This window comes from Symphalangus syndactylus, chromosome 6, assembly GCF_028878055.3.
Source record: "Symphalangus syndactylus isolate Jambi chromosome 6, NHGRI_mSymSyn1-v2.1_pri, whole genome shotgun sequence".
NCBI lineage: Eukaryota > Metazoa > Chordata > Mammalia > Primates > Hylobatidae > Symphalangus > Symphalangus syndactylus.
The window spans coordinates 130,084,025-130,101,840 of record NC_072428.2 but is presented as its reverse complement, the minus strand read 5'-3'; the positions used below and the strand labels follow the sequence as shown (position 1 = coordinate 130,101,840).

The window sequence follows — 17,816 nt, the reverse complement described above, 5'->3', positions numbered from 1 at the left end:
CTCAAGTGATCCGCCTGCCTTGACCTCCCAAAGAGCTGGGATTACAGGCGTGAGCCACTGCGCCTGGCCTATAGTTAAGATTTTTATATTCATTTTTAGTGAATGTTATACCATAAGTACTTTCCCCCCACAATCCTTCTGCCTCTCATCTTCCCTTTTCCATTTTCCTAATACCTCCTACTGCCTCCTCTCAATTACCCTTGTGTGTTTCTTCATCTTTCTCCGTGCTTATTCAAAAATGTCCTGCCACACACACACACACACACACACACACACACACACAGGCTTCTCTTTTTGTTATTCAGCCATTTAAAAAATTAATTCTTGATCATTCAACTTGATTATTTAGACATTTCTGTACAGCCATCTTTTCTCGTTTAACACCACATCATGGCTGTCTGTCCCTCTACATCCGCACACAGAGATCTAACGCATGCTTGTTAAAGTCTTCGTAATAGTCTTTAAAGATCAGCCACACTGTTCCCACTTAACCCTACCTCCCAGGTAGGGTTCCCCCAGTAACACTTTCACACATAACTTATTTCCTGTTCCTTTTACTTCTGGAAGATTCCGAGAGGAAAGATCGCTGGGTCAAAGATCACGCGCGTTTTCAATTTTAATAGCTATTCCTGGATTACTTCCTCAAAGGGCTCTAACAACTCGCATTGCTCTTAGCGTGCGAGAGGGTCCTTTGCTCTGAAGGGTCTTCTAAAATATTTGTTCAATCGTTACTTAGCAGGGGCCAGGAGTAACGGATTTTTTTTTTTTTTTTTTTTGAGACGGAGTCTAGCTCTGTCGCCCAGGCTGGAGTGCAGTGGCACGATCTCGGCTCACGGATTTGCTCTTTTAAAGGACACACCCTCTTATGTTTAAATGAAGGAACTCGTTGATGCGCCGAGGCGAAAGGAACATTTAATTAAGTGCGTCTTCCATGCGGAGTGATCGCTTTTGTCACTTGTTCGAGGGGTGGGAGCTCCCGTCAGTTGTCCCTGTTTCTGTGAGCCGTCCACGAAGCCGGGGCTTGGCCCGGGCGACGCTGAGCGGCTTTAACCGGCGGTGTCCAGCCGGCTCCGCCAGCGCTGCCGCCGCCCTCGAGGCTCCCTCTGACTGAAGGCGCTCTGAGCATCGCGGCATTAGGGGCTCCTGGTCCCTCAAACATCCAGGGAAGCCATTTTCAGGGACTAAGGACTAGCCCCCGCGAGCCGCCACAGCCCTCGCCCGCGCTCCGGGCCGAACGCCAGAGCTCGCGAGCTCCAGAGCTCCCGTCGGGCGGCGGCCTCACAGCTGGGGGCCCTGAGGCGGAAGGCGCAGCCGCTCAGCTGCGGGCCGGGGGCGTGGCGAGGGCGCACAGGTTCTGTTTTTCGCCGGCCCGGGGCCGCTTTCGGTTTCGTTTCCCGCCGGCGTCTCCACCCTGCGAGAGCCGCCCGCCAGCCAGCGTCCGCCGCCGTCCGCGTCGCGCCACCCGCAGTCCGACGGGCACAGGCCCAGCGGCCATGGCCCAGGCCGGCGTCGTCGGTGAGGTGACCCAGGTGCTGTGCGCGGCCGGGGGCGCCCTGGAGCTGCCCGAGCTGCGGCGCCGCTTGCGGATGGGCTTGAGCGCCGACGCGTTGGAGCGGCTGCTGCGGCAGCGTGGGCGCTTCGTGGTGGCGGTGCGGGCGGGCGGCGCAGCCGCGGCCCCGGAGCGCGTGGTGCTGGCCGCGTCGTCGCTGCGCCTGTGCCGCGCGCACCAGGGCTCCAAGCCCGGCTGCATAGGGCTCTGCGCGCAGCTGCACCTCTGCAGGTTCATGGTCTATGGCGCCTGCAAGTTCCTGAGAGCCGGGTAAGGCGCCGCGCCCCCACGCACTTCCAGCCCGCTTGGGGGTCCTACTTGAAGTTTGAGCAGACAATTCGGTCGCTCTGCCCCGGCCTCGCCTCGTGATTCACTAAAGCGAGCGTTTATTGAGCACCTGCGGAGTACCTGGCACAGTGCGAGGGACTCGGGGTCGAGTGGGGTCCTTTAGACGCCTGGGGGGAGAGAGTGATTTACATAGAGCTCGGCAGTGCAGGGTGGAACACCCGGGTGTGGCCGTGTGGGGTGGGGAGGCAGGGAGGCGGCGGCCTAGGGGAACTCCACGACGCCGCGGGTTGCCCCTTGCCAGCTTTGAGGCCAGTGAAGGTTTTCTCTGCCCAGCAGCTGGAAGGGATCTTTAAACCCCGTTCAACCCTATTTATCTGCTTACAAACGGGAAAATGCAAGCTCCCTGCCATCGCCCACAAGGTCCTGGGGCACTAGTCTCTGCCCACCCGGGACCTTTCTGTGCCTGGAACACCACCCCCCCCCGCCCCGGGCATTTCTGGGAGCCTTTGCTCTGCCTGGAGTGCCCTTCCTGCTCTTGGTTGGCCCTGTTTGTTAATCCTTCAGGCCTCAACCTAAAGATCACATCCCATTTGAGGGTTTTTCCTCCCCTTACTCTTGGTCACAGGGAACTGTTTATTTTCCTCATGGCACCCAGCTGCCAGTAGAATAGAAACTCCCTGAGGGCAGAGGCTCCAGCTGTCTCCTCAGCACTTAGCGTCCATGTTCTGTGCATAGCACGTGGCCAGTGGGATGTGTGGAAGGGATTGCTGAGGTTTATGCTAAATAATTTGGGCCTCACCCTGAAGGTAATGGGGCGGGTAAAATGGCAGGAGAGAGCAACCATCAGGTTTGCATTTTAAGAAGTCTAAGGTAGTGGTGTGGGTGCCAATTTAAGAGAGGATATTGTGGGGGAACCACTGGGAAGCTAGTCATCTAGGAGAATTCCTTCCTCCCCTGCTCCCTCCTTTCTCGCTTGCTCCCTGTTTTGTGTGTGTGTGTGTGTGTGTATGTTTGTCTTAATAGATATTTCTTGCTCATGTCAGGCCCAGCAGTGAGCATGGGGTGGGGGCCTTGATCCATACAGTCATTCAGGGATCCAGGCTGACTGACCTTCGCTCTGTGCCCCTCAGCACATGGCTCTTGAGGCCAGCCTAGGTATCAAGTTCCAGGGGGCTGATTGAAAACAGGGTTGCATGGGAGGTTTTTGTGGGCCAGGTCTAGAAGTGGTGGATTTCCTTTCACCCACATCGCATTGACCAGAAGCTGTCTCGTGACTCTGTCTAGATGTAGGGTGGCTGGGAAAGGTAGTCTCTAGGAAACAGCTGTCTGGAAGTATCTAGATTAGAGCTTTCCAAGGGCTATGTGTGTGAGAAATTTGGGATAGTTGGTGACGGTGTGATGAGAGGATGTGTGAGAGGTGACGACTCTTCAGTCTCTGTTCCTGCGGTGGCCTGGGTGTTGTTCACTGAGAGAGCAAGAGAGGGTTTCAGTTTGGAAGCATGCCCAGGAGGCAGCTGTTCAGGTCAGAAGCTTGGGAGGAAGGCCAGGGCCCCAATGCGCTGGGCTGGTTTGGGAGATACTGGGTGGTGTATGTTGTAGCTGCAGCCCCAGGAGTGGATCAGACCTGAGGTAGCGTCTGAGGCCCGAAAAGAGGCCGAGGGTGGAACTCTGGGGAAATCAGCCTTCAGGGATGAGGCAGTCGAGGGGAGAGCAGGGAACAACAGCCCACGAGGAAGAAGGTACACAGTAAATGGTGGCTGGATGGAGCCACTCATGGGGGTAACTGGTAGATCTGTTTCATGTTCATATTTGGTAAAATAAAGATGGCAGCCCTGTTGTTAAGCTAGTTCCCAAAATGTGGGGTCAGGTCTGACTTGTCTCAGAAATCTGTAGTGTGATATTTACTGGCTCAGATGACCTTGAGTTTTCTTCTTTCTTCAGTTTTCTCTTTTCCTTGTTTACACAGATGAGTTTCTTGAGCCTTCCATTTCTGACTCACTTTAGGGAGAGCGGGTGTGGCTGGCTGCAATTCTCTGCTTCCCCTGTGACTCTGCTTGTCTTCCTGAACCACAGGGTCAGTTCTTTTAGAAATAGGTCATCAGTCCTGCTGCAGAGCTGGTGCGGAGTCCTGGGTCCCTGACTGTTAGTTCTCTGCTCAGGAGACATTGAGCCTGGTGGTCTAGGGCACAGTGCCAAGATCCAGCCCACCTTGTTTCAACCTGGGCTCTGCTCCGTGCTAGCTGGTGGCTTTGGGCGAGTGACTTTACCTCCAGGTCTCAGTTCCCTCATCTGCAAAGTGGAGTTAATGATATTACTCCCCTCACAGGCTGGTTGAGGACTGAATGAGTTAACTTGTAAAACATTTTGGCAATCCCCGATATTTGGCAGTTGCTCAATAAATTTTAGTTGTCATTATCATTGTTATCATCAGTCATCATTACACTTATTAGATATATTTGGCTCTGGCAGCACCAAATTATTTGCCCCTCTTCTGGAATGTTCTTCCTTTCTCTTGCTGTCTCCTCCTCACCCTTTAAGTATTCCACTCAGGCTTTATGCCATCCAGCATGCTCCCCTGATTTCTTCCCCAGTTCTCTCCCAGCCCTGACTGGCTCAGGTGCCCTTCCACTCTGCGCTGATGGATTCTGACCACAGCTGACGTTGCACTTTCCACTCCGTATCAGAGTCCCCTCTATGTCTGTCACCTCCACTAGATGAGGGAAAGAGAGCAGGCAAGGATGGCTTCTGAGTTTTTGGTCTGTGCAGTGGGAGAGGGAAGTTGCCTTTTACTGAGCTGGGGGATTCTGTAAAAGATGCAGGTTTGGGGTGGATCAGGGTTTGGCATTCTCCTGAGATGTGGCATAGGAGGCATGGCAGTGCCAGAGTCAAACAAATGCTGTTGGCCTGACTCTTCTGGGTCCTGGTGACTCAGGCAGTCATTTAAAGGTTTATCTTTGGGTTCTCAGGGCATGGTGCCAGTGTCTGGCTCACCCTGGTGCTTATCAGACGCTTGTGGATGGAAAGAATGGAGGAAGAGAGAAAAAAAAAAAAAAAAAAAAGAGAGTTGGGTTCAGGGCTCTGTGTGTGTGTGTATACATGCCAGCATGCATGCACATATGTAACCTATAATGAAAAGATGCCATGCTTGTTGATTCAGCCTGTGGCTAACTGCTTACCGACTGACTGCTGTGCAGCAACTCCTCTTTGTCATTCTCATCAAATGCTTGTTCAGAGGTGCTGTCCTGGGCCTTAGACCTTGCAAGGCCCCATCTCCTCCTTGGTAAATACACATTGGATTTTTTGTTGTTGTCATGTAGACATGCTGGTTTTTCTTTTTTTTTTTTTTTGAGACAGTCTCGCTCTTGTTGCCCAGGCTGGAGTGCAATGGCGTGATCTTGGCTCACCACAGCCTCCGCCTCCTGGGTTCAAGCGATTGTCTTGCCTCAGCCTCCTGAGTAGCTGGGATTACAGGCATGCACCACCTTGCCTGGCTAATTTTGTATTTTTAGTAGGGACAGGGTTTCTTCATGTTGGCCAGGCTAGTCTCGAACTCCCAACCTCAAGTGATCCACCCACCTCGGCCTCCTAGAGTGCTGGGATTATAGGCGTGAGCCACCGCACCCAGCCTACATGCTGGTTTTTCTCTGGTGCTTGTAAACACTGTCAGGAAGTGTTTCTGAAAAATTGTCATGAAGACTGATTTTATCAGCTTTCAGTTTGCCAGTGCTGCCATAACAAAGTACCATAGACTAGGAGGCTTAAACAACAGAAATTGACTTTCTCACAGTTCTGGAGGCTAGAAGTCTGAGGTCAAGGTGGCAGGGTTGATTTCTTCTGAGGCCCCTCTCTTTGGCTTGTAGATGGCCACCTTCTCACCATGTCCTCGCATGGTCTTCCCTCTGTGTGTGTCTGTGCCCCAATCTCTTCTTTTCTTTCTTTTTTTTTTTTTTTTTTTTTTTGAGACTGGGTCTCGCTCTGTTGCCCAGGCTGGAGTGCAGTGGCTCACTGCAAGCTCCACCTCTCGGGTTCATGCCATTCTCCTGCCTCAGCCTCCAGAGTAGCTGGGACTACAGGTGCTCACCACCATGCCCAGCTAATTTTTTGTATTTTTAGTAGAGATGGGGTTTCACTGTGTTAGCCAGGATGGTCTCAATCTCCTGACCTCGTGATCCTCCCGCGTCGGCCTCCCAAAGTGCTGGGATTACAGGCTGAGCCACCGCGCTTGGCCAAATCTCTTCTTATAAGGACAGTAGTCATGTGGGTTTGGCGCCCACCCTATTGACCTCTTTTTAACTTAATTACTTTTTTAGAGACCTTCTTGCCAAATAAAGCCGTATCCTGAGGTCCTGGGAGTTAGGACTCCAACATAGGAATTTTGAGGAGACTCAATTTGACATATAACACCAGCTCTGCTTCTTTGCAGGAAGAACTGTAGGAATAGTCACAGCTTGACAACCGAACACAACTTGAGTGTGCTGAGAACTCATGGCGTTGACCACCTGAGCTATAACGAGCTATGCCAACTCTTGTTTCAGAACGACCCCTGGCTTTTGCCAGAAGTGAGTGCCAGGGGAAGTCTGGGTTCCACAGTTCCCTGGGGACATTCCTGTATCTTGGGAAATGTAATGACTGTGAGTGGAATGGGTGGGCCCTTGGTGGTCTCTGGTCTGGTTTCCACCTGCAGAAATTTGGAATGTGGAGCAGAAGGAGCATTTGAAGTTCAAGGGCCAGCTTTGCCAACAACCCAGTTCAACAAACATCATATGTGCCAGATGCCATGGATAGCCGTGTGACTAGGGCTGATTCTGTAACTTCTCTGAGCCTCTCAGTGTGCTCCATTGAGAAATGAAAGGGTGGTATTTGGCCTTCTCTAAGATGCTTTAAGCCCTCAGAGCCTCTTTGACTTTGAATTGTAGAAAAGAGAGCTCAGAGAAAACTGGGACTTGGGGAAGGGAGAGTTGATGAGTCAGTGGGGGAAGAGTATAGGTAGATTGTAGTGGTCATTAGGATGTAGCCATTTGATTTGCATTGTCTCATGTGAAAGGAGCAGCTCTAGTCACTTTGAAGTTCTTGGATTTTCCCAGTGGAGGGACTGATTCTGTGCAGTCTCCTTTCCAGTTGGTTCCCATTTTAGCCAAGGGCATTTGTTAGCAGCTGTCATCTAGAGTGAGGGATGTAATAGCTGTGTTCTGTGTGGATGATGGAATCACAGCTTGTGAAGCCCCTTTCTCACCAGTGGACTGGCCACTGGGGAGGTGGTGTCGTGTGAGACCTTCCTGAACTGGTGGTTTTTTCCCCTCTCTATCAACAGATTTGCCAACATTACAACAAAGGAGATGGACCCCACGGCTCTTGTGCCTTTCAAAAGCAGTGCATCAAGCTCCATATCTGCCAGTATTTTTTACAGGGGGAATGCAAGTTTGGCACTAGCTGTAAGAGATCCCATGATATCTCTAATTCTGAGAATCTGGAAAAATTGGAGAAGTTGGGTATGAGCTCAGACCTGGTGAGCAGGCTCCCTACCATTTATAGAAATGCACATGACATCAAGAATAAGAGCTCTGCCTCCAGCAGAGTGCCTCCTCCTTTTGTCCCACAGGGGACTTCTGGTAAGGCTGGTGGGGAGCACGGGAGGTCCTGGGCTGGGGGTTCCCGGATTCCAGCTAGCCATTACACGGAATGTGTGACTTTGGGCAAGTCTCGTGCTGCTTTTAGTAAAATGGAGTTGATGCTTTCCTAACAAGGCAGGGAGTGCAGGGGTGAGGATAAGTTGAAATCATAGACATGATCAAGCATGCCATCCTAGACAAATGTGAATCGGTATTGATGGTGACTGAATTCTGGATGGGCCTAGTCTGCACTGAAATGGGAGACTTGGCTCCTCCCCCTGTGCAGTCACCCCTATCTTCATCCCTACGAGAGCATGCTCTTCAGGGAAGAACTCAAAGTTAGGAATGCTGTGCTGCACAGCTGTGGGGAGCATCCCTTGTGTTGTATTCTGATTTTACAAAATGAGTGAAAGAAGCATACCTTAATTATGGCATTGGCCATATTCCTGACATCAGTAAGTAGAGTTTTTGAGCCATTGTAAATTTGCTTTGTTCCCTGCTCATCTCCAGCACCTAGACAGTGTCTGGCCCACAGTAGGTACTCTGACATTTGTTGAATGAATGAGTGTGCTAGGATACTTATTTTTTAAAAAATACTGTCAGGTTTAGTGACAGGCAGATTTTGAGCAGAGATTTTTATTTAATAAGCACTTCTTGAGTATCTCTTGTGGGGCAGATGAATAATGTGGTCTGTCAGGGAGATTATGATACACTGGCATTCGTTGGATTTCACAGTATTAGCCATTGGCTGGCCGTTCTGTTACCCACTCTTTCATTCAGCACCTTTGTGTGCTTGCCACATGCTGGGCACTGTCTTGGGCGCTGGTTATTCCTTGGTGAAGCTGAGACATGCCTCCCCTCAGAGCAGAATAAAACCCTCTCAGTTAGCTGTAGTGGTGGCTACAGTTTTAATAGAGCACTTCCTAGAATGTCAGTTGCATGCCAGGACTACTACAAACAAAGCACCACTCTAATTGTACCTGACTTTTATATTTATAAGTTGTCTTTTGTATTTGTTTTTTCTTTACATTGTCTTCAATTATGTTTTGTTAATTTCTTTCAGTTGTAGGAAGCCTAGAAATAGACAGGTTTTGTATTAAATAGATCTTTAAGAGTATCTTACAGCCCTGAATACAGTTGGATTACAGCCTTGTCAGAAAGGGAGGAGGGATCCACTGCCAGTGATGTCAGCTGCAAGAGCAGTCACCATCGTGGGGAGAGAGGGAGATGACCTTCCGGGTCCCATAGACCTAGATTTCGAGTGAAGTATCTCAGGGGCTTATAAAGAGAAAAGGGAAGATGAATAACAAAATGACAGGTGACACTAAATAGGGATTGCAAATTAATTTTATGTGCTCATTTGGGGGTAGCTGGGTGAGGGTAAATGTCATAGGTAAAGACTCATTGGCATGGTGCTAGTAAAGGTAAAATAGAAAGGATTTATGTGCCCTTTTTATATTAAGATCCTGATAATACACCTGAAATTAATTAAAGGAGCTCCATTTTGAAATGTGGACTTTCTATTTATTACTCTTTTCTTGGTATTAGTACCCAATTCTGATAGTTCATTAATGAATGTTTGTTATATAGCCTCAAATCTAGTTTATAAAAAGTAGCCCTCTGTTTGCCCTCAGGGGTCATCACACCCTTAGGCATAGAAGGAATTGTCAAATGCCTCAACATGTAAGGCAGTGGTTCTCCCCTTATTACAAAAGTGTCCCAAGCCCCACCCCTGGAGGTTCTGATTCAGTCAGTCTGGGGTGAAGTCAGTCTGGGGCAGAATCAGGCACTTGTGTTTTTAAATGGGTCTCCTAGTGAATTGGGTGGACAGCAAGAGTTGAGAAAGGAGTCCCTTCATGGAGTCCTGGATCTGGCAAGCAGCCGTGTGGCATCAGGCTGGCAGCCTGTCACTAGAGGATCCACCTGTGCAGGAGCACTTTCATCCCAAACACGATAGGGCTTTGTGAGCTTGCCTTGCCCACTTTTGTGCAGAGAACTGAATGAATCCTCTTTGACTCTCTTTTGTACCCCATATCAGAAGGTGACATATCTTTGTGGTGTTTCTTTGCAGAAAGAAAAGACAGTCCAGGTTCTGTGTCCCCAAACACTCTTAGCCAGGAGGAGAGTGATCAGATCTGTTTGTACCATATCCGGAAAAGTTGTAGCTTTCAAGGTAAGTTGGAGGAGGTTCCTTCATCCCACTTGTGGGAGGGGTAACTGCTTGTCATTCCCAGAGCTGTGCTCTGAAGTCACCCCCTACCAAACCTTTACTCCATCCGGAGAGGATCAGGGCTTGGCACTTTGGCCAAACCAATTCTGAAGGTATTTTGTTGGGGAGTTGAAGATGGTAGCAATTCTTTGAGTTTTCAGAAATTAAATGTGGATCATTTTTGGGAACATAACTGGTTCATGCACCAAATGAGTGTCAAGTATTGAGCCTTGGTCAGCTTAGCATGAGGTCACAGACCTGCACAGGACAGGGAACTGCTCAGCCTAATGGGAACAAAGATAAGGGTGATGATAGGCTGAGAGCTCCCTTAGAAACTGGAAAGGACCTCACTGCGAAGGAAACACTTGTGTTAGCTCTTGGAGGATGAGTAGTTTTTTAAATTGGGGGTTTCTTCTGTATTGATCCAGTGAACAATCCAGTGATCTCTCTTTTATCAGAAGCAGCAATTCTGGTGTGCATGTGTGTGTCTGTATTTTCACTAAACCTTTGTTTTCTTCTTAAATGCTGTCCTGGGCTTTGACTGAAGGAAGGTTTGTTCTCAAATTTGGTGACTCCCCTTGACAACCACCAAATTTCTTGTTTCATTTTCAGTTTTTAAAAATTACCCAAGCAATTAATGAATACTTTCACTCTGTAAAACAGTTCAGTAATACAGAGTGAAGCATGAAGTCCTCCATCGTCTTTGCCCAAAGGTAAACACTTCCCGTGTGGTTGTGATATTTGTTTTACATATTTTTAAACAGATGGGAGCATGTGATAATGTTATTATTCAACCTCATCTTAACATTGTATCTTGGAGATTTTTTTTCCGTGTCAGTATGTGAAAGTCCACCTCATTTTAAAAACAAGTGTGTAAGGCCGGGCGCGGTGGCTCACGCTTGTAATCCCAGCACTTTGGGAGGCCGAGGCGGGCGGATCATGAGGTCAGGAGATCGAGACCACAGTGAAACCCCGTCTCTACTAAAAATACAAAAAATTAGCCGGGCATGGTGGCGGGCGCCTGTAGTCCCAGCTACTCGGAGAGGCTGAGGCAGGAGAATGGCGTGAACCCGGGAGGCGGAGCTTGCAGTGAGCCGAGATTGCGCCACTGCACTCCAGCCTGGGCGACAGAGCAAGACTCTGTCTCAAAAAAAAAAAAAAAAAAACAAGTGTGTAGTAGTTGATTATAATGATGTTCCACTGAGCATTCAAGTACATATATGTGAGTATTTCCATAGATAGATTCTGGGGAATGGAATGATAGGTCAAAGAATATGAGCTATATGTATATATACACATATATATGTGTATTCTGAAAGCAATATTACTGAGCTGTAGTTTACACAAGATAAAGTGTACCATTTTAAATGTATACTGAGTTTTGATGAGTATATATGCTCATGTAACCATCTCTACCATCAAGATGTGGAACCGCCTCCAAAAACATTGTTTATGCTCCTTTATAATTAATCCTCACCCCCTAGTTCATTAGGGAAATCCCTGATCTACTTTTTGTCACTATAGATTAGATTTGCCTTTTCTAGAATTTCACATAAATGGAATCATACAGTGTATTATCTTGTGCCTGGCTTCTCTCATCAGCATGTTTTTGAGATTCAGTCATGCTGGCATATCAATCATTTATTTCTTTTTATTGCGTGGTAGTATTCCATTGCACGATTGACTGCAATTTGTTTATCCGTTCATATGTTGATGAACATTTGAGTTGTTGCCAGTTTTTGGCTTTTACAAATACAACTTCTGTAAATATTTATGTATAAGTTTTCATGTGGATATATGTTTCCATTTCTCTTGGGTAAAAGACTTAGACATAGTTACTGGGTTATGTCATGTGATTGACTTTGTAAGAAACTGCCAAACTGTCTCCCAAAATAGATAATAATATTTTATGTTCCCATCAGCAACGTGTGAGAGTTTCAGTTATTGTATATTTTTGCTAAATATACAATATTTAGCAAAATATTGTCTTGGCATTGTCTTTTAAATTTTAGCCATTCTAATCAGTGAGTGATGATGTCTCGTGGTTTTAATTTGCATTTCCCTGATGATTAATGATGTTTAACTTTTATTCACATGTACTTTTGGGGCATTTGTATATTTTCTGTGAAGTATCTACTCAAATCTTTTGCCTATTTTTTATGTAACAGCTTTACACACACACACACACACACACACACACACACAAAAGGAATCTTCAGAAAGTTCATGGAAAATGCATATTATGAAAAAATTATGCATGGAGTTCAAAAGTTTTGCACCAAAATAAATTCATACTAACTTGTGATAACATATCTGAACAGGATCTAGTTTGAGGCACTAAGAAGGATAAGACATCAATTTGGAAAGAGCCCCTATCAAAGCAACATGAATTTTGCTGCAGTTGAAGCAAGAACAAATATCAAATTTATGGTGACTCTTGGGTGGCAGAATGACGAAATAATTGATGCTTTACAAAAAAGTTTGAGGACAATGTCCCAAAGAAATCAGTTTATAAATGAGTAAGTCATTTTAAGAAGGGATGAGAGAATGTTAAAGATGGAGCTATCCATATCAATTTGTGGGGAAAAAATTAATATTGTTTGTTCCTTAATTGAAGACCAGTGATTAACAGCACAAACAGTAACTGACACCAGACATCTTGATTAGTTCAGTTTATACTGTCTGCCAGAAAAATTAAAAATTAAATTTGAGCAAACTTTCCACTCTATGGGTGCCAAAACCATTCTGCCTGGATCAGCTGCAAAGAGCAGAACTTTGAATGGAAATTTTAAACAAGTGAGATCAAGATCCTGAAGCATTTCTCTGAAGAGTTGTCACAGGAGATGGAACATGGCTTTACCAGTAGGATCCTGAAGACAAAGCAATGGCTCCTAAAAGGAGGAAGTGGCCCAGTCACAGCAGAAGTGATCAGGAGCAGAAGTGATCAGGAGCAGAAGTCACAGCAACAGTTTTTTGAGATGCTCAAGACATTTTGCTTGTTGGCTTTCTAGAGGGCCAAAGAGCAATAACATCTGCTTATTATGAGAGTGTTTTGAGAAAGCCAAAACTTTAGCAGAAAAATGCCCAGAAAGCTTCGCCAGAGGGTCCTTCACCACCACTGTTCATTCCTCGTCAATCAAGGCTGCTGCTCGTTCCTCGTCAATCAAGGGCAATTTTGCAAGAGTTTCAATGGGAAATCTGTAGGCATCCACCTTACAGTCCTGATTTGGCTCTTTCTGACTTATTTTTGTTTTCTAATCTAAAAAATCTTTAGGCCGGTCATGGTGGCTCATGCCTGTAATCTCAGCACTTTGAGAGGCCGAGGCAGGTGGATCAGTTGAGGTCAGGAGTTTGAGACCTGCCTGGCCAACATGGTGAAACCCTGTCTCTACTAAAAATACAAAAATTAGCCGGGTGTGGTGGCACATACCTGTAATCCCAGCTACTTGGGAGGATGAGGCAGGAAAGTCACTTGAACCCGGGAGGTGGAGGTTGCAGTGAGCCGAGACCGTGCCACTGCACTCCAGCCTGGGCAACAGAGTGAAACTCTGTCTAAAAAAAAAAAAAAAAGAAAGAAAAAAATCTTTAAAGGGCACCCATTTTTCTTCAGTTAATAATGTAAAAAAAAGACTGGATTGACATGGTTAAATTCCTAGGACCCTCAGTTCTTTCTGGGTGGACTAAATGGCTGGTATCGTCTTTTACAAAAGTGTCCTGAACTTGATGGAGCTTATATTGAGAAATAAAGTTTGTATTTTTTATCTTTTAGTTCTGTTTTCCATGAACTTTTTGAAGTCCACTTATATATGTAATATTAACACAGAATTGGGCAGCCATCATCATAGGCAATATGAAAACATTTTCAACACCTCCAAAGTAACCCCATCTTCATTAGCAGTCAGCCACCATTCTTCCCTCACCTCAGCTCCTGATGACTACAGATGAAGGTTCCATCTCTATAGATTTGCTTGAATATTTCATATAAATGGAATCATACAGTATTGGTCTTTTGTGACTGTTATACCCATTTTTATTGGGTTATTTGATCTCTTATTATTGAGCTGTGTTTTGTATGTGATGTATACTGAAGATATATCCTTCCAGTCTTTCATGTTTATTTCCTTTATGGTGTATTTTGAAGAACAGATATTTTAATAGTGATGTCCAGATAATATTTTTTTCTTTTATGGTTTTTCTTGTATCCTAAAAATATTTGCCTATTCTAAGCCTACAAAATGTTTTCTCTTATGGTGTTTTCCTAGAAGTTTCAGGGGCCAAGCATTTAGGTTGAAGTCTAGCTGTGAACACTTGTTCTCTTAACTCTGATCATTCTCTCCTTAGGTATCGCTGCTTCTGTGTGAGTTGCTGCCTCTCTTCGAATTGTTTTCCTTCATGTGTTGAGTGATTCTGGGTTGTCTGTCACGTTGGTGCTTGAGAATCCCGTATACCTGTTGGTTGATTTCCATGGGGCTGATTTGGATTCCAGGCCCTCATTCTAGTGATGGTGGGGAAGAGGCAGAAGGTCCTGCTTGGTGAGGTGGGTGGCTGGCATGTAGCCTAGGACTGGGACGGGGGCTTTGGTGGTCATCTCATTTGCTTTTCTCTCGCTCTAACCCTTATATTCACACTTAGTTTAACTAGGAAGTGCACAGCAAGCTTCCTTCACACAAGCAAGTTAGGGGAAGGGAGTGCCTCTGCCAGGGGCTCCCTTGTTGTCACTGGGATTGGCCTGGGTATCTTTCTTGCTTCTGGCTTCATCTGACTGTGAATCTGTGATGACCCCAGATCTTTTCTACTTCTGCGGTATGTTCTGCACATTTTGTCTGCATTTTTCTCTCTCCTTTTTATATCTATTTGATTCTCATTGCTCCATAGTTTTAGCAATTCTTGAATAATTCTGGTCTTTTGATGGTATTTTTTATTGTTTTCCAGTGCTTTTGGATTTATTCTTCTCTCTGGCCTGTTATTTCAAGGACTATAGGGAGGAAGGGCTGTGGTAGATGTGGTGTTTTGTCTGCCAAATTGATTTGATTTCTGTGACTCACCTCCTAGAAAGCCCCTGGAATGCCAAAGTGAGGTAGGGAACATTGGAGGGAAGGAAAATAAGTTGAGAAAGGGGACAGGAAGACCAGGACAAGGGAAAGGACCTTGTGTCTCTACCGCTGTGCTGGGACTAGCCTCTCACCAGCTGCTGTGGCTGCAGTGGCTTACGTGGTGCCTCCTGTCCTGGGTACCTTCCACCTGTGAACAGTGTGGTCTATAGCTCAGCTTTGATTCAGAACGGAAGCCTCAGGCCTGCTGTTTGATTATAGTGCCTTCCCCTGGCTGTCCTTCTCGAGGAAGCATCAGCCTGGAGGGCCCTATGGAGTGCACCTTCCCTAGGATGTGCCTGCTTGCAGGGAGAGCCTGTCTCAGGCTGTCCATAGTACACCTGTGCCTGGGGTTTGTAGGTATAGCATTTGAATACCGGGATGCCCCAGGGTGGCCTTCTGCTCTCATCCCTGATCATTTCCTCTAATGCCTTTCAGGGAGGGAACAGGAACTCTGGTTGGTCGTGACCTTGGACCATAGCTATTTGTCTTCCCTGGCCCAGCCCTTTAATTATCTGTTGTGTACACACCTGCTTGAGAGAGTTCAAGAGGTTCCTGACCTAGTGAGCTGTCCATGTTCAAACTGGACAAGTTAGGAGATCTTCAGTCCCTGGTGTGGCTGTTTTCAGCCTTGTTGAACTTAGAGGAGTTTCCTTGCTTGGGTGTCCCCGCCTTGTTCCCTCAGTCCTCTTGGCCTGGCACTCTCTTCTGCCCTGTCTTCTCAGTCCCATACCTGGTCACACAATCCCAGGCACCCTCCCACTCTCTTCCATGGGACTTCCCCCACCATGGTGCTTTTGCAGAGCCTGGGAAAGAAGTGGCATTGAGATGTGCCTGAAAAAATGCACACGATTTTAGAAAATTTTAATTTTTTTCAAGTATCAAATTAGCTAGTTTCATTATTATTTTGAAATATGAATTAAAAATGTACAAAGGACACTCAGTAAGAAATAAGTCCCCCTCACACCAGTTTTCTTCAGAACTCAAGTCCCCTCCAAGAAGCAGCTGTAATTATCCATTCCTTGAATATCCTCCCATCGAGGCTTTATACATGTACAAGGGTATGTGTCTGTTCAGTTTCCTTCTTACACAGGCACACTAGCATGGCTTTCTACCTTTTTCACTTAATTAGATGTGTAATTTTTGGAATATATTATATCTTCTTGTGGTTCAAAGTTCAAAACATGTCAAAATGACAGAAGTCTTTGCTCATAACTTTGTCTCCAGCTACCAGGTTCCCTCTGCAAGAAATAATATGTGCATATGTGTGTGTTTAGTTAGAATATCTCTAAGCTTATTTTTTTTTTCTATTTTTTACCCAAATAGAGGCATTCTGCACCTTGTTCTCTATCTTTCTGCCTTAGAGCAAATATCTCAGAGGAAGCTAGCTGCATGTCACAGTGCAAAGAGCTTCTCATTCTTTTTCTCTCCTTTCTCCCTGTCCTCTCCTGACGCTTCTCTGTGTGGATGTAGCAGAACCTCACATGGGCTGTTGACAGGTAGGGAGAGGGTGTGGGTGACGTTCCCAGTGGTGGCAGGCACCAGCAAAGACAGGGCAGGCAGTGTGTGCTTGGAGTGATGAGAGAAGTGAGGATCTGGCTGCCCAGGAGGAACATGGGGTTGGTGAGGGGAGCAGCCCACTGGAACCCATAGGTCTGGGCCATTGTGTGGATGTTGGTGGGAGTGTGTCAGGGAAGGAGTGAGCATGTTGTTAGCCAGAAGAGATCCAAGGAGCCTATAACCATGCTGCTGACCTGCCTTCAGTTGGACGTGTTGGGTTGGGATGGATTTCTGGTAGAGATGAATCTGGCTCCGTCTTTGATGTGATCTCTGCCCATCCACCTGCCACATGGAGAGTGATATTGAGGAGTCAGACTGCCCCCTGCAGTGATGAGACCTTTGACCTTCTCATGATCAGTTTCTTACTCTCATTAAATAAAATTCATAGATGATATAAACTATCAACATACATATTTCTAAAAAATTGCCAGGTGTGGTGGCTCACACTTGTAATCCCAGCACTTTGGGAGGCCAGGATGGGTGGATCACTTGAGGCCAGAAGTTCGAGACTAGTCTGGCCAACGTGGTGAAACCTTGTCTCTACAAAAAATACAAAAATTAGCTGTGTGGTGGCACACACCTGTAATCCCAGCTACTGAGGAGGCTGAGATGGGAGGATCACCTGAGCCTGGGAGGTTGAGGCTGCAGTGAGCCGTGATTGTGCCACTACACCCCAGCCTGGGTGACAGAGTGAGACCCTGTCTCAAAAAAAAAAAGTAAGGTCCTGTTAAAAAGTGAGACATAAGGAATATGTATATCTTAGTCCATTTTGTTGCTTATAACAGAATACCTGAAACTGGATAATTTATAAAGAAAAGGAATTTATGTCATACCTTTATGGAGGCTGAGAAGTCCAGGGTCAAGGGCCTGCATCTGATGAGGGCCTTTGAGCTGGTGGGGACTGCAGAGTCCTGAGGTGCTGCAGGGCATCACATGGCAAGGGGGCTGACCATGCTAGCTCAGGTCTCGCTTCCTCTTCTAAAGCCACCAGTTCCACTCCCATGATAATCCATACACCCATTAATCCATTCATCTATGATCCAGTCACCTCTTAAAGGCCTTACCGCTCAATACTATCACTTTGGCGATTAAGTTGTAACAAGAGTTTTAAAAGGGACAGACATTTAAATCATAGCAATGTATATCATAAAATACAAAAAGTGTTTCCATATCTAAATGCTCAGGCATGCCTACACTGAAAAAACAGACTCCACCACACATTTCAGAATGTTCCCAGGTCAGCGGGCAGAACCACCCCTGTTGACAACCACAAGGCTAGGGTGTGCTGCGGATTGCCAAGCTATCTTACTCCTTTATGTTTTTATTTCAGATAAGTGCCATAGAGTTCATTTCCATTTGCCGTATCGATGGCAATTCTTGGATAGAGGCAAATGGAAGGATTTGAACGACATGGAACTTATTGAAGAGGCATATTGCAATCCCAAAATAGAAAGGTAGGAAATATGTCCCTTGTCTCTGCTTTGTGCCTGGGCTTCTGTGTATGGTGAAGG

At 46.4% G+C, this 17,816-nt stretch overlaps 1 protein-coding gene across 2 annotated transcripts in view; it reads left to right on the top strand.

Moving 5' to 3' along the window:
* The first annotated feature begins 726 nt into the window (after positions 1 to 726).
* The window catches only part of PARP12 (poly(ADP-ribose) polymerase family member 12), a 40,441-nt gene continuing 23,351 nt past the window's right edge, over positions 727 to 17,816 (top strand). Inside the window, exons 1-5 of one of the 2 annotated variants that reach the window (XM_055284228.2) lie at positions 727 to 1,819; positions 6,261 to 6,396; positions 7,149 to 7,446; positions 9,518 to 9,619; positions 17,636 to 17,759. In XM_055284228.2, the coding sequence (XP_055140203.1) occupies positions 1,494 to 1,819; positions 6,261 to 6,396; positions 7,149 to 7,446; positions 9,518 to 9,619; positions 17,636 to 17,759 (986 nt within the window). In that variant the 5' untranslated portion in view covers positions 727 to 1,493. The remainder of the gene's footprint in view (positions 1,820 to 6,260; positions 6,397 to 7,148; positions 7,447 to 9,517; positions 9,620 to 17,635; positions 17,760 to 17,816) is intronic. The other variant, XM_063641654.1, reaches the window with a different exon arrangement.